General features: G+C 36.9%; 2 protein-coding genes across 2 annotated transcripts; one reads left to right on the top strand and one right to left on the bottom strand.

Annotated features, from left to right (window-relative positions):
* The first annotated feature begins 36 nt into the window (after positions 1 to 36).
* tmem59 (transmembrane protein 59) lies at positions 37 to 7,793 on the top strand. The gene is made up of 8 exons (XM_087810573.1): positions 37 to 258; positions 362 to 467; positions 2,029 to 2,123; positions 4,375 to 4,527; positions 5,719 to 5,788; positions 5,867 to 5,981; positions 6,041 to 6,158; positions 7,341 to 7,793. The coding sequence occupies exons 1-8, from the start codon at positions 103 to 105 to the stop codon at positions 7,497 to 7,499; spliced, it is 972 nt and encodes a 323-aa protein (XP_087666699.1). The 5' UTR covers positions 37 to 102; the 3' UTR covers positions 7,500 to 7,793.
* A 1,249-nt stretch (positions 7,794 to 9,042) lies between these two features.
* Positions 9,043 to 13,804, bottom strand: lrrc42 (leucine rich repeat containing 42). The gene is made up of 7 exons (XM_087811030.1): positions 13,239 to 13,804; positions 11,062 to 11,193; positions 10,875 to 10,996; positions 10,723 to 10,808; positions 9,600 to 9,713; positions 9,451 to 9,535; positions 9,043 to 9,391 (listed from the first exon to the last, which is right to left on the bottom strand). Exons 1-7 carry the CDS (start codon positions 13,625 to 13,627, stop codon positions 9,150 to 9,152), a joined length of 1,170 nt encoding a protein of 389 aa, XP_087667156.1. The 5' UTR covers positions 13,628 to 13,804; the 3' UTR covers positions 9,043 to 9,149.
* Between the last annotated feature and the right edge of the window lie 74 nt (positions 13,805 to 13,878).

The raw sequence follows: 13,878 nt of genomic DNA, 5'->3' as shown, positions 1-13,878 counted from the left end.
ATCCGTCAAGTATCGCGAGAATCCCTGTTCACGCGAGGTTTGAAACGATTAAGGCGGAAGAGGAGAGTGTTGTTGTTTATTTAGTCTATTCGAACGGACAAAATGGGGATCTTTACTCGCTCCGCGATCATCCTGGGACTCTTGTCGTTCCCCGCCTGGATATCCGCGTCCGAGGACGTGTTCAACAGCGTGTTAGGAAACACGGTTTCCTGTCAAAAGTCGTGTGAAATGACGTACACTTTGCACACGTATCCGCGGGTGAGTGATCGTGCAGAGTCAGCTGTTCTGGAACAACACGACACATACTATCTTGAATTATTCCTGATCTGGAAATAATGTTTTTCTTTTTTTGTGTTTGTAGGATGACGAGTTGTTCGCCTGCCAGAGAGGATGTCGTCTGTTCTCTATTTGCCAGTTCGTTCGTGACAGCGAGGATCTGAACCAGACCATGTCTGACTGCGAGTCAAGTGAGTTATTGACTAATAAAACTACAATAATAAGAATTAATCTATATGTATTTCTCTCTATTCCAAGTTTACCACACATTTGTGTCATTTAGAAACATTTCAGACAAGAATCACTGGATTATAGAGTGTATTGTTGCAATTATTCATGAAAATATGTTGTTTATTTTGTGCAAAAATTGTATTTCTAAGTGTCTTGACATTTAAAGCGTGTAAAACACACAGTGAATAAGTATTTCTATATACATTTATAGTAAAGAAAACACAATCTTGTTATAAATGATTCAATTATTCCCTTAGTTGTTTTTTTCATTGTTTTTTGTTCATTTTAAACAAGTCACTTTATAATTGTTACTATTTTAAATTATAATTATAAAGCGACCTGTTTAAAAAAAGGTTTTATGACAGGAAGTATAGGTTATAGGTATAAGTTTATTAAAATATGTTATTTATTTTGTGAAATACGTATATTTTGTACAGAGTATAAGTGCAGTCTTTGTTAAAAGTGATTAAATAATAATCTTAGTTTCTATAAATGATGCAGTGAACACACTAATAAATATTTTAATCACAATAATAAATTGACTTGTTTAAAAAAGGATTAAAATCAGAAGCTACGATGATTTCAATTATTAATTAAAATATGTAATTCATTTTGTGCATTTTTTTTACATACATTTACAGAATAAAAAACACAACCTTATTATAAGTGAATCAATAATAACCTTAGTTTTTAGGAATAATTCAGTAAAAACGTTTTATAATATAACGTATAGTAATTATAATGTAACATAGAGATGATTTCAATTATTAATTAAAATATATAATTTATTTTGTGCACTTTACTTTTATTTTATATACAGTATAAAAAACGCCTTTAGTGTAAATTATTCAAAAATAATCTTAGTTTCTGTAAAGTAAATAAATATTTTAATTATGATAATAAAGTTACTTGTACAACTTTTAAAATTTTAACAACAGGAACTACAGGAAGGAAACGTAAAGTTAAATATTGCAAACAATGTATGTAAAATATTTAAATAAAAAGTACAGTTTCAAAAACAGAATTGAGGTTAAAAAAAAAGACATTTATTTTACTGTAAAACTGATTAATTTCTTAGATATTAGGGAATACAAATAATTGATTTTACACATACGTTGATTTAAATGTTGTCAAAAACCGGAGTATAATATAAGACGAAAATATTTGCAGTATTTATTTAACAAAGATAGTTTGTGTACCAGTGTGAGCGTGAACTTAACTGACCGACTTTAAACAGTATAAGTAGAAGAAAAAAAGTACATGCATTGCAGCTGCATTTAACAGGAAGTAAGATTGTGATATGATCTTATCTCCCAGATAATCTCTGTTCCTGATCTTCTTCTAAACATGTCTCTAGGTCATAAAAAGTGTATCTACAGATGTGACACCAGAGACATAGAATTCAATTAATGAACACCTTTTATTTGGAACATTTTAACTTCCTGCCATGATTTATAACATGAAGATCGTAGGTGTGTCGGCGCAGATGTATCTGATCAAACATTCTTCCGTCCTCCACAGCCTGTCATGAAGCGTACGCCAAGAACAACCAACAATACGCCTGTAACCTCGGCTGCCAGAACCAGCGTCCGTTTGCAGAACAGAGACAAGAACAGGTTCTGTCTCCTCCTCCTCTTGCCCTTGAGCAACACTTCTTTTATCTTTAGCCTCTGTGTTTCGCTACAAAAACACTTGTCAATGTGAATATATATGTATAAAGCGGCAGAATCCTTGTCAGAGCCGGACAAGTAAAAGGGAGAATGTTACTATTTTGAACAAATGAGTGTTTAATTCAACCAAGTGTGGATGTTGTGTAACCTGAGAGATGAAGCTGAACGAGTTTCATTTTTTCATCTTGACATGAGAGCTTAAAGTCATGTGGTGTTTAATTAGACTCGCTGAGTAAACAAGCGCTGGATATATATCGCTCTCATCGTCCTGTGAAGGTTTTTATTTGATTTTGAAAACGTCCTTTGACTTTTTCAGGTTTTTATGAATCACCAATTGAACAAGAAGGTGGTGATGTGTTGATGAAGCTTCATGAAACAGTGTCATTATCTTCAGAGTCCACTAGATGGTAGTGACTTGTTGATGAAGCTTCATGAAACAGTGTCATTATCTTCAGAGTCCACTAGATGGTAGTGATGTGTTGATGAAGCTTCATGAAACAGTGTCATTATCTTCAGAGTCCACTAGATGGTAGTGATGTGTTGATGAAGCTTCATGAAACGGTGTCATTATCTTCAGAGTCCACTAGATGGTAGTGATGTGTTGATGAAGCTTCATGAAACAGTGTCATTATCTTCAGAGTCCACTAGATGGTAGTGATGTGTTGATGAAGCTTCATGAAACAGTGTCATTATCTTCAGAGTCCACTAGATGGTAGTGATGTGTTGATGAAGCTTCATGAAACAGTGTCATTATCTTCAGAGTCCACTAGATGGTAGTGATGTGTTGATGAAGCTTCATTAAACAGTGTCATTATCTTCAGAGTCCACTAAATGGTAGTGATGTGTTGATGAAGCTTCATGAAACAGTGTCATTATCTTCAGAGTCCACTAAATGGTAGTGATGTGTTGATGAAGCTTCATGAAACAGTGTCATTTTCTTCAGAGTCCACTCGATGGTAGTGATGTGTTGATGAAGCTTCATGAAACAGTGTCATTATCTTCAGAGTCCACTAAATGGTAGTGATGTGTTGATGAAGCTTCATGAAACAGGGTCATTCTCTTCAGAGTCCACTAGATGGTAGTGATGTGTTGATGAAGCTTCATGAAACAGTGTCATTATCTTCAGAGTCCACTAGATGGCGTCTCTGCAATATTTCCCTTTTGTTTAGAACAACTGTTCTAATGAATCATCATTTTTAAACAGATGGCGCCACCTACTGACCTCTGAACAACATGACACTGTTTCATAAAGCTTCATCAACACATCACTAGTAAATAGGTGTATTTTATACTATGAAAAAAAACTGGTTTTATAAATAAATGAAAATATATCCAGTATATAGAATTGAGGACAATTTAGATTTAAAGATTGCAAAGTTGTTCATATCTGTGTAACTGCTAAACTTCCAGCCACTAGATGGCAGCAGTCATACCGTCCTCCTCAGCTTAAGGCAGAATTGAGATACATTTAACTTATGACTTTAAACTGATGGCGCCACCTACTGACCTCTGAACAACATGACACTGCTTCATGAAGCTTCATCAACACATCGCTACAAGAAGGTAAAGTGGTTAAAAAGAAGGACAAATATATAAACGGTCCCTGGTTCGATCCCGGGTTTCGGCACCAAATAATGTGTAGAAAAAAAACGACTTTCAAAAATAACCGTGCAGGACGTCACTGGAGGAAAAAAAAAATTGTTTTTATATCAGAAAAAAAAGGTTGATAGAAAAAGAGGTTCAGTCACTTTCTTGTTTTGGTGTTCGTTTCACTGTCAAATGGTTCAGATCGTACTCGGCTGCGTGAGAAACTATATCCGGTCTTTTATCTGTCGAACAACATCCGGTTTCTTACACAAATATTATCGCAAATACTGATACTCGTTCATTTCCATCAACAAAATGATCAATTTCATCTGTTTTAACTAAAATACCGATAATATTAAATTCTATATCCACAATGTAACATAAATCAACTAACGCAAGTCAAAATAAGTTACAACAACCAGACCTTAAAAAAGTGTGCGATACTTCAAATAAAGTGCATTTTTTAATACACAAAACACACTCCTGGGTACATTTACTTTTGTATTAGTCATGGCAAGTGAGAGGAGGATCTGGAAAAGTCAACACTCCACGCTTGACAGTGATGTCAAACCGAGGATAAAATATTTTTCCTTGTTGTTTGTTTTATAAGTTGGAGGCCATGATGCCGAAGATCCACCTGCTGCACCCGCTGACGCTGGTGCGAGGGATGTGGGAGGACGTGCTGAGCACAGCTCAGAGCTTCATCACCTCGTCCTGGACCTTCTACCTGCAGGCCGACGACGGCAAAGTGGTCATTTTCCAGGTCAGCCAAAAATGAATATCGTGTTTTACGATCTTTTTTTCCACGATATTGTATCATAAGTTTTTGTTGCTTTTAAATCTTATCGAATACCGTACTTTTTAGTTTAGCTGTTACGAGGTTTATATTTTAATAATAAATACATTCGATTTTTTTTTTTACAATAAACATGGGAATATTCACAATGAAAGCAGTACAACTGAGGACGAGAGGATACAGTGACTCCAACAGCTTTTAAAGCTGATGTTTGGACATATTTTGGTTTGAAAACAAATAAAAGCAGTTACTACTGAGGACGAGAGGATACAGTGAGTCCAGCAGATTTTAAAGCTGATGTTTGGACATATTTTGGTTTTGAAACAAATGAAAGCAGTTACAACTGAGGACGAGAGGATGCAGTGAATCCAGCAGCTTTTAAAGCTGATGTTTGGACATATTAGGGTTTGAAAACAAATGAAAGCAGTTACGACTGAGGACGAGAGGATACAGTGGCTTCAGCAGCTTTTAAAGCTGATGTTTGGACATATTAGGGTTTGAAAACAAATGAAAGCAGTTACGACTGAGGACGAGAGGATACAGTGGCTTCAGCAGCTTTTAAAGCTGATGTTTGGACATATTTTGGTTTGAAAAACAAATGAAAGCAGTTACGACTGAGGACGAGAGGATACAGTGACTCCAGCAGCTTTTAAAGCTGATGTTTGGGCATTTTTGGTTTCAAAACAAACTAAATCAGTTACGACTGAGGACGAGAGTCATGTGGTCTGTAAATTCAGCAACACCAGAGTCAAGTACTCGACAATACTACAAATACATTCTTATCTAAAATTGTAATAAAAGAAAATGTACACTGCTAAATAAACTAATAAAAATATATATATATATATATATATATATATATATATATAAATAAATAGTGTTCCTACAGTATCACAATATATCATCGTTACCCCCCCCCTCCCGATACTTATCGTATCGCCAGGTTCTAGAGCCTTGTGGCCAGGGGTCTGAAAACAAATGTGTTGGTGGTATCCCTTGTGTTGTCTCTGGGTGAAAGTGAACTCCCTGGCTTCCATAAATACATATGCAGGGGTGGAGGTCTTTGACCTTGACCCAGAGACAACACAAGGGTTAACACTGCACAATAACATGCACACACCTGTGTTGTTCATGACCTTCTGTTTGTTGCTCCTCCAGACAGAACCTGAGGTGGAGTTCTTCTCCGACATCAGAGCCGAGAGACAGAGCGAGGATCCTCAAAAAGGCTGTGAGAGACCTTTTTTTTTTGAAGTCTGATTTCTATTTATGTTGAGACTTGTGATGACCTTCTGTTTCCTCCCTGAAGTCTTCAGCAGTCCCGTCTTCAAGGACTACGAGCGAACCCTGATCCAGGAGCGAGAGCGAGACCTGAGCGACGACCAGAGCTACAGCGAGTACAACTTCTTCAGTTGCCTCGCCAGGTGAGCGGACGCTCTTTGAAATCTTTTATTTATCATATTCACTCGCTTCGTCTCGGCAGGAACCACTGGTTCCCGAGCTGGATCCTCACCATGACCCTCACCTTGTCTTGCTTCGTCCTGATCTGGATCTGCTGCGCTACCGTGGCGACGGCCGTCGACCAGTATCTGCCGACCGAGGTAAGAGTTCACCTTTTTATACCCTCAGAATCCAAGATGAGAAAAACGTAGACAAATAACAAGGGTATTATTCGGGGATGGCAACTTTCACAATGAATTACGCCCCAAAATTCTTGCCTCGATGGATAGAAAGTGCGTGAATCATTTTACCAGTTTGAGTGTAATTGCGTCCGAAGTGCAGCAGAGGCCGCTGTTGTGTGTTAGTTATTGCTAGTGTTGTAAACGTATTATAGATTGTTGAATTTGAAATGTTTGTTTTTTTCTTAAGCCTTATTTTTCTGAATAATTTTATAATAATTCTTAGCTTGAAATGTTTAATGTGTTGTCTTTCTTTAATATAATTGAATTAAAACATTGGAATACTCTCAAAATAAGTTCTTTTTTTTTATTGTTTGATTTTCCAATTATTTTAATTACAATTATAAAGCAACTTGTTTTCTTTAATTCTTTTTTTTTAATTTTTATTATTGTTCTTTTAAAGTCAATATAACCAAAATGTTGGTATAATAGAGCCACCATTTTTATATTGAATTAAAATGGCCACAAATTAAAAACTATTGAGTTGAGTTATTGTAATTAGAATATGTATATCAAAGTGTGACAAATACAATCAATTAAAAAAAGCCACATTTTTTAACTTCCAATTATTTAAAATATACATGAAAGAATAAACCTTTCAATATAAATAATTGATGTATAAAGTTTCATACATGCGGTATTTAATAATTACATTTTAAAAATGTAATACTTTGAAAATAAATTAATCTTTTTTTTTCACCTTTTAAATCCAGCATTTAAACATTAACATTTAAAAAAAAAAAAAACTTTGTTTTTTTAAATATGGATGGATGGATACTTTTTTGATCACATCCATCCATAAATAAATGTAAAAACGACCAAATAAATACATACAAAAAAAATGTAATATATATAATATATATTGCAATTAGAATATTAAAATTGTTTTTTATATAATTTTGAAAATATTTGACTTGTTTAATCCAACTATTAAAGTAAAGATTAAATCTTTCAACGTAAATGTAAAACGTGTTTATAAAGTTTCAACCTTTTAGATCGTTCATTCAACCAGTCAATAATATTCAGACGACACTGATTCACTGTCGACGGCTTTCTCTTCTCGGAGCGACTTGAACGATAACGTTTTACATCCTTTTTTTCCAGAAACTCAGCATCAACGGCGACGGCGACTACATCAGCGAGAAGAAGCTGAATCCATACCCGGCCTCCTCGCTGCTCCTCGTCACCTCCAGGCCAGGTGAGGAGGCGGAGGAGGAGGCGGGGCCACTTCCTCCCAAAGTCAACCTGGGGAACGTCTGTTAGATTTTAACCGTTTCTATAACCTCAAGAATCAAAGCGGTGTCAGATTTAAGGGATAAACTGGGTCACTTCGTAGAGATGGTGTTGGTGTTTGGTTCCGTGTGTGCTGGCGCTGCAGTGAATGAAGGATGATGCTGAGGACGAGAGGATCGTGTGCTTGAAGGTACAGAGGATTTTTTTGAGGGACTTTCTATTGTCGTGCTTTAGAAATTTTACAATTAACTAATTAAGTCTTAACCAAGTGGTTCCACTTCATTGTTTCTGTTTCTGATCTGAAATAAATAAAGTTAAGAAGAACGGAAGAGGTTTTTTTGTTTGTTTAAAAGAACTTTAAAATAATTCATTAAAATGACATTTATATTGTGTGAAAACTAGTGATGTGTTGATGAAGCTTCATGAAACAGTGTCATTATCTTCAGAGTCCACTAGATGGTAGTGATGTGTTGATGAAGCTTCATGAAACAGTGTCATTATCTTCAGAGTCCACTAGATGGTAGTGATGTGTGGATGAAGCTTCATGAAACAGTGTCATTATCTTCAGAGTCCACTAGATGGTAGTGATATGTTGATGAAGCTTCATGAAACGGTGTCATTATCTTTAGAGTCAACTAGATGGTAGTGATGTGTCGATGAAGCTTCATGAAACAGTGTCATTATCTTCAGAGTCCACTAGATGGTAGTGATGTGTTGATGAAGCTTCATAAAACCGTGTCATTATCTTCAGAGTCCACTAGATGGTAGTGATGTGTTGATGAAGCTTCATGAAACAGTGTCATTATCTTCAGAGTCCACTAGATGGTAGTGATGTGTTGATGAAGCTTCATGAAACAGTGTGATTATCTTCAGAGTCCACTAGATTGCGTCTCTGCACCATTTTCCTTTGTTTTGAACAACTGTTCTAATGAAACATAATTTTTAAACTGATGGCGCCACCTACTGACCTCTGAACGACATGGCACTGTTTCATGAAGCTTCATCAACACACACTAGTAAAAAGGTGTATTATAAGTGTATATACACTATATAAAAACTATGAAAAAAACTTTTTTATAAATAAATAATCTTCATTGTTTTTTTTTAGTTCAGTTAATATGAAAATATGTAATTATTTCAATATAAATAGTTTAAAAAAAGTTTTATAACAAGAACAACAGGAAAATACTACACCTTAGTGTCATTAATTCAAGTATAACAAACCAACATTTTTAAAATGAAAATATATCCAGTAAATAGAATTGAGGTCAATTTAATTTTTAAATAGTTTAGATTTAAAGATCGCAACGTTGTTTATTTCCGTGCAACAGTGAAACTTCCAGCCACTAGATGGCAGCAGTCATTACTTTCTCCACAGCTTAAGGAAGAATGCTTGAGGCAGGATTAAGGTAAATTAATTTTTTTAAGATTTCAGAGTTGTAGATTGCAATGTTTATTCATTCTCATGTAACAGTTAATTTTCCAGCCACTAGATGGCGGCAAAATTTCAATTTTTAGATACATCATTGTAAAATGAATAATGTCTCAAACATAAAGACCAATATTTGATTAAACACAGCTACTTTATTTTATTCAATATAAAACAAACATTCGAGAGCTTTCACGACACGGAGACAGTTTTGCGTCGCGAAATACTAACCAGTGTAAAAATCCGACTCGTCAGTAACAGTTCAACAGGTCCAGGTCCTCCGCGGTAAAAGCCGGCGGACGTTTATTGGGCGGACTCTCGCGGTCACATGACCGAGGGCGCCGCCTCTTGGCGTTCTGCTGCGTCGGGTCCGACGAGGACGAGGCGTCGTCGCCGGGTTTACAAAAGTGCAGTCGATCTTCTTCCTCGTCTTTGCTCTGATGGACGACCGGTGAGGCGCTCAGGACTTCCCTCACGAACCTCTGTCTGCCGACTGAACCACGACAGTTAAGAAAAACCCCGTTACCACGACGACCAGGAAGCTGGACTTACAGAAACGAAGAGCTGATATTCGAGACTCCTCCAGTTTCTTCTGCTTTGGCACTTGTGATCCGCTGACTTCCCACTGGTTCACGACCTGAGCGACACACTTTTATTTCAACGTCTTCTTCTCTGACAAAACACTTTTTCTTTTTATTCACCTGCTCGGCCCAACCTTCGGTTTTACACCTGGAGTGATCGAACTCGTCCAGGGGTTTGTCGGCGTGAACGAGGCCCAACAGGTTCCACATGCTGGACTTTAACGCTGCTCCGAGCTGAGGGTTTTAAAAACAGTGATTAGACTCAGAATTTATTATTCCTGTGACTTTAATACCAAATAAAATACTATTAATGTCATTATTATTATCATTATAACTTGTACTTATTTTAATTATCGTGTTACCCTTTTTATTTTTATAAATTAAGTTTGTATTATTGTTTATTATTTTACTATTGTAGTCATTATGATTTATATTATTTTATTAATGTAATAACGTTTCGTTCTCATTTTATATATTAGTGTATTTTAAGGATTTTAACTTTAATATTATTATTCAATTGTTGTTTAAATAATTATTGTTTCTGTAATTTTATCTTTTTTAAATTATGTTTTTATAGTGTTTGTTATGATTTTATTTATTATTGTTTTTGTTATTGCTTTAATGCTCACTGTCCTGATATAATGGTTTATTTTTTGTAGCTGTTGTGATGATATAATTATATAATTATATTATATAATTTAAAATAATTGACAAAAGGGTTAATAAATAGATTAGGATTATAATGTCATACTATTACAATGATTTATTCTGCACATTCAACACTTTATTCTAAAGAATTTAAAATAAAACGAGGCCCTGGTTTAAGACATTTTTCAACAAATTCAAGTTTTACATTCATTCAAATTAGTTTGTTGTAACTTTAATATACAAAATACACCAATAAGTTGTTTAATGAAATGTATATATAGAATTTTTTTTTTTTAAATAATAATATCACTAGATTCAGGATAAATATCACCGAGTTCCAGGGATAATCTCTCAATGGTGCCAGCTAGTCAAGGACAAGGACAGACATCTGCGTAAGTCAACTGATAAACAGATTCTCTCTAGACGATCAAAATGCGTTAACTTTCCACAACTAATACGTGGCACGACCATCTTAGAAGTCGTCCTTTTTTACCACCAGTAAGTTTCAAGGAAGGTTCATCGGAACAAAAACCCCAACAAAACAAAAACCCCCAACAAAATGATAATAATAAAGCGACACCACAGCCAGACCTACCTTTGCGTTCGTGCAGGACACGTCCAGTTTCTCCAGTCCGGGCAGACACGTCAGGTATCGGAGCGACCTCTCCGAGATGCCGTTGTCTGTTTGAGGATAAACGGTCAATTTCGGCGACAAGAACCACAAAATGAAAAAGTCTGAAAACTGACGCGAGACGTCCAGAAACCGAAGCTGTTGAAGTCCTTTCTTCAGCATTCGAACCGGCGCCGTCAGTCTCTGGAGACCCGCGTCCGACAGACCGTTGGCGCCGATGAACAGCTGCTTCAGGCAACTAGGAGGAGGAAATGAAAGATCAGAACTTCCCGTGGAATCGTGACCTTCCACGGGTGGCGTCACCTCGACAACGAGCTGGACGACAAGTGCTGGAATATCTCGTGATCGTCACCGAGTCTGCAGCCGAAGAGATCCAGACACTTCAGGTTGTGGAACGTCTTCATTTCATCCATCCTCTCGTGGAAAAGGGGGAACCTGGAGAGACCAGTAAATATGTTAAGCAGTAGAGTTGTGAGAAAATATGGATACACTGATATACTGCGATATTTTTATCATACTTCTATCTATATTCAAAAGTACTGTATCGATTATTCATGTTTTTATTTTAATTATAGCTCATAATGGTTTATTTTTCAGTAAAGTGTTCATTTTAAATTTACAATTAACATTGATTTATTTACTGCGTTTGTTCATTTTTATGTCAAAAGTAAACACTCATTTCATCCTCCCCCGCATATAAGGCTCGGCATTGAACTTCAGTTCTTTTGTAGCACCGACCAAAACGCTTCCGTACGCCAAGTTCACATCAATATTCCGTCATTGATAATGTGTGGATTTTCAAAAACATTGAAAGTGACAAAGGCAGAGAACATCAGATTCATTTGTTACTTGGACGTTACTTGTCATTACTAGTTCCTGGAAGAAAACAGTTTGAAGTGGATATTTACCGAAGCTGAAAATGTAACCTCAAGATTTGTACGATGTGTGATGTCATTTTCTTTATGTTAAAAAATGATCTTAGAAGATGAGTATCAATCAAAAAGTATCGCTCAGGAACGGGTATCGAAGTTAAAGAATCAGTGTCAGTACTGGTATCGAGAATTTTCAATCGTTACCCAACCCTATCCAAGAACCAGAACACACTTGATAAGGGTGTACGAAAATATCAACGGCTCTGTATTGTTATCTTTTTGCTTTCAAATAATATATTATCTTTATCATAGTTCCCTTATGGATATACATATACAAGTTTGTGTTTAAATAAAAAGTATTCATCATTTTCTTAACAATTAACATCAAATATTTAAAGTGTTTGTTCATTTTTGTGTTGAAATGAAACATCAGGCCACTAGATGGCAGCAATCATTACGTCCTTCACAGCTGAAGGTAGAATGAAATCCCACGAGTGCCTGATGACGACTGAGGACGAGAGGATACAGTGACTCCAGCAGCTTTTAAAGCTCATGTTTGGGCATATTTTGGTTTGACAACAAATGAAAGCAGTTACGACTGAGGATGAGAGGATACAGTGACTCCAGCAGCTTTTAAAGCTCATGTTCGGACATATTTTGGTTTGACAACAAATGAAAGCAGTTACGACTGAGGACGAGAGGATACAGTGACTCCAGCAGCTTTTAAAGCTCATGTTTGGGCATATTTTGGTTTGACAACAAATGAAAGCAGTTACGACTGAGGATGAGAGGATACAGTGACTCCAGCAGCTTTTAAAGCTGATGTTTGGACATATTTTGGTTTGAAAACAAATGAAAGCAGTTACGACTGAGGATGAGAGGATACAGTGACTCCAGCAGCTTTTAAAGCTGATGTTTGGACATATTTTGGTTTGAAAACAAATGAAAGCAGTTACGACTGAGGACGAGAGGATACAGTAACTCCAGCAGCTTTTAAAGCTCATGTTTGGGCATATTTTGGTTTGACAACAAATGAAAGCAGTTACGACTGAGGATGAGAGGATACAGTGACTCCAGCAGCTTTTAAAGCTGATGTTTGGACATATTTTGGTTTGAAAACAAATGAAAGCAGTTACGACTGAGGATGAGAGGATACAGTGACTCCAGCAGCTTTTAAAGCTGATGTTTGGACATATTTTGGTTTGAAAACAAATGAAAGCAGTTACGACTGAGGACGAGAGGATACAGTAACTCCAGCAGCTTTTAAAGCTCATGTTTGAACATATTTTGGTTTGAAAACAAATGAAAGCAGTTACGACTGAGGACGAGAGGATACAGTGACTCCAACAGCTTTTAAAGCTGATGTTTGAACATATTTTGGTTTGAAAACAAATGAAAGCAGTTACGACTGAGGACGAGAGGATACAGTGACTCCAGCAGCTTTTAAAGTTGATGATTGGACATATTTTGGTTTGAAAACAATTGAAAGCAGTTACGACTTCGTCAAGAGTCATGTGGTCTGTAAACTCTGCAACACCAGAGTCAAGTACTGGACAATACTACAAACCCAAACACAAGACCTTCATGACGTCACAATGGCTAGCTCACCTGTTCCTCAGACACAGAGAGCCCAGAACCATGTCCCCATAGGCGTCGTTGAACAACTGCAGGGCCTTCTGCGAGACGTCAGGGTTCATGAAGACTCGGTTCTCCTCGGCCGCCGAGAACAGTCTGTCTCCGATCTGCTCTGGAAAGCCCACCAGAGAGTCCACGTGCTGGATGTTGTCGGCCACGAACAGCAGCGTGATGTCGAACAGAGACTTGCTGGTGTACCTGAGGCTCCCCTCCGCGTTGTAGGTGAAGATGAAGTGCTCCTTCTTGGGCACGAACGGGTTGGTCCTCCTGCACGACGACACCTGCTTGGGCTGAGCCAGGACTATGTCGCTGACACGACGCAGGTTCCCATTTTCACGCACATAAACAGTGTTGCTGTCCATTTTTTATGGAACTATTTCAAGGTCTATGTCAACAAAAGCACCTCCATCATGTTACCTTTGACATGACAAGCTTTAAATGTTACTCACAGGGTCGTTCTGTTCGAATTAAAACACGATATATTACTTAAAATGAAGCTCAAGTGCATGTTTACAAACTCTTGCTAGTTAGCTGCCACTCTTCTAGCTCTGCTTGTTTAATGGCGGTTGGTAAACAACGTGAAGGTGCATTACCGCCACCTATTGGTATGGAA

The sequence above is a fragment of the Callionymus lyra genome, chromosome 16 (genome assembly GCF_982586985.1).
Source record: "Callionymus lyra chromosome 16, fCalLyr1.hap1.1, whole genome shotgun sequence".
Classification (NCBI taxonomy): Eukaryota; Metazoa; Chordata; class Actinopteri; order Syngnathiformes; family Callionymidae; genus Callionymus; species Callionymus lyra.
Note: the sequence above shows the minus strand (reverse complement) of the source record. Positions and strands in the feature narration are given on the sequence as shown.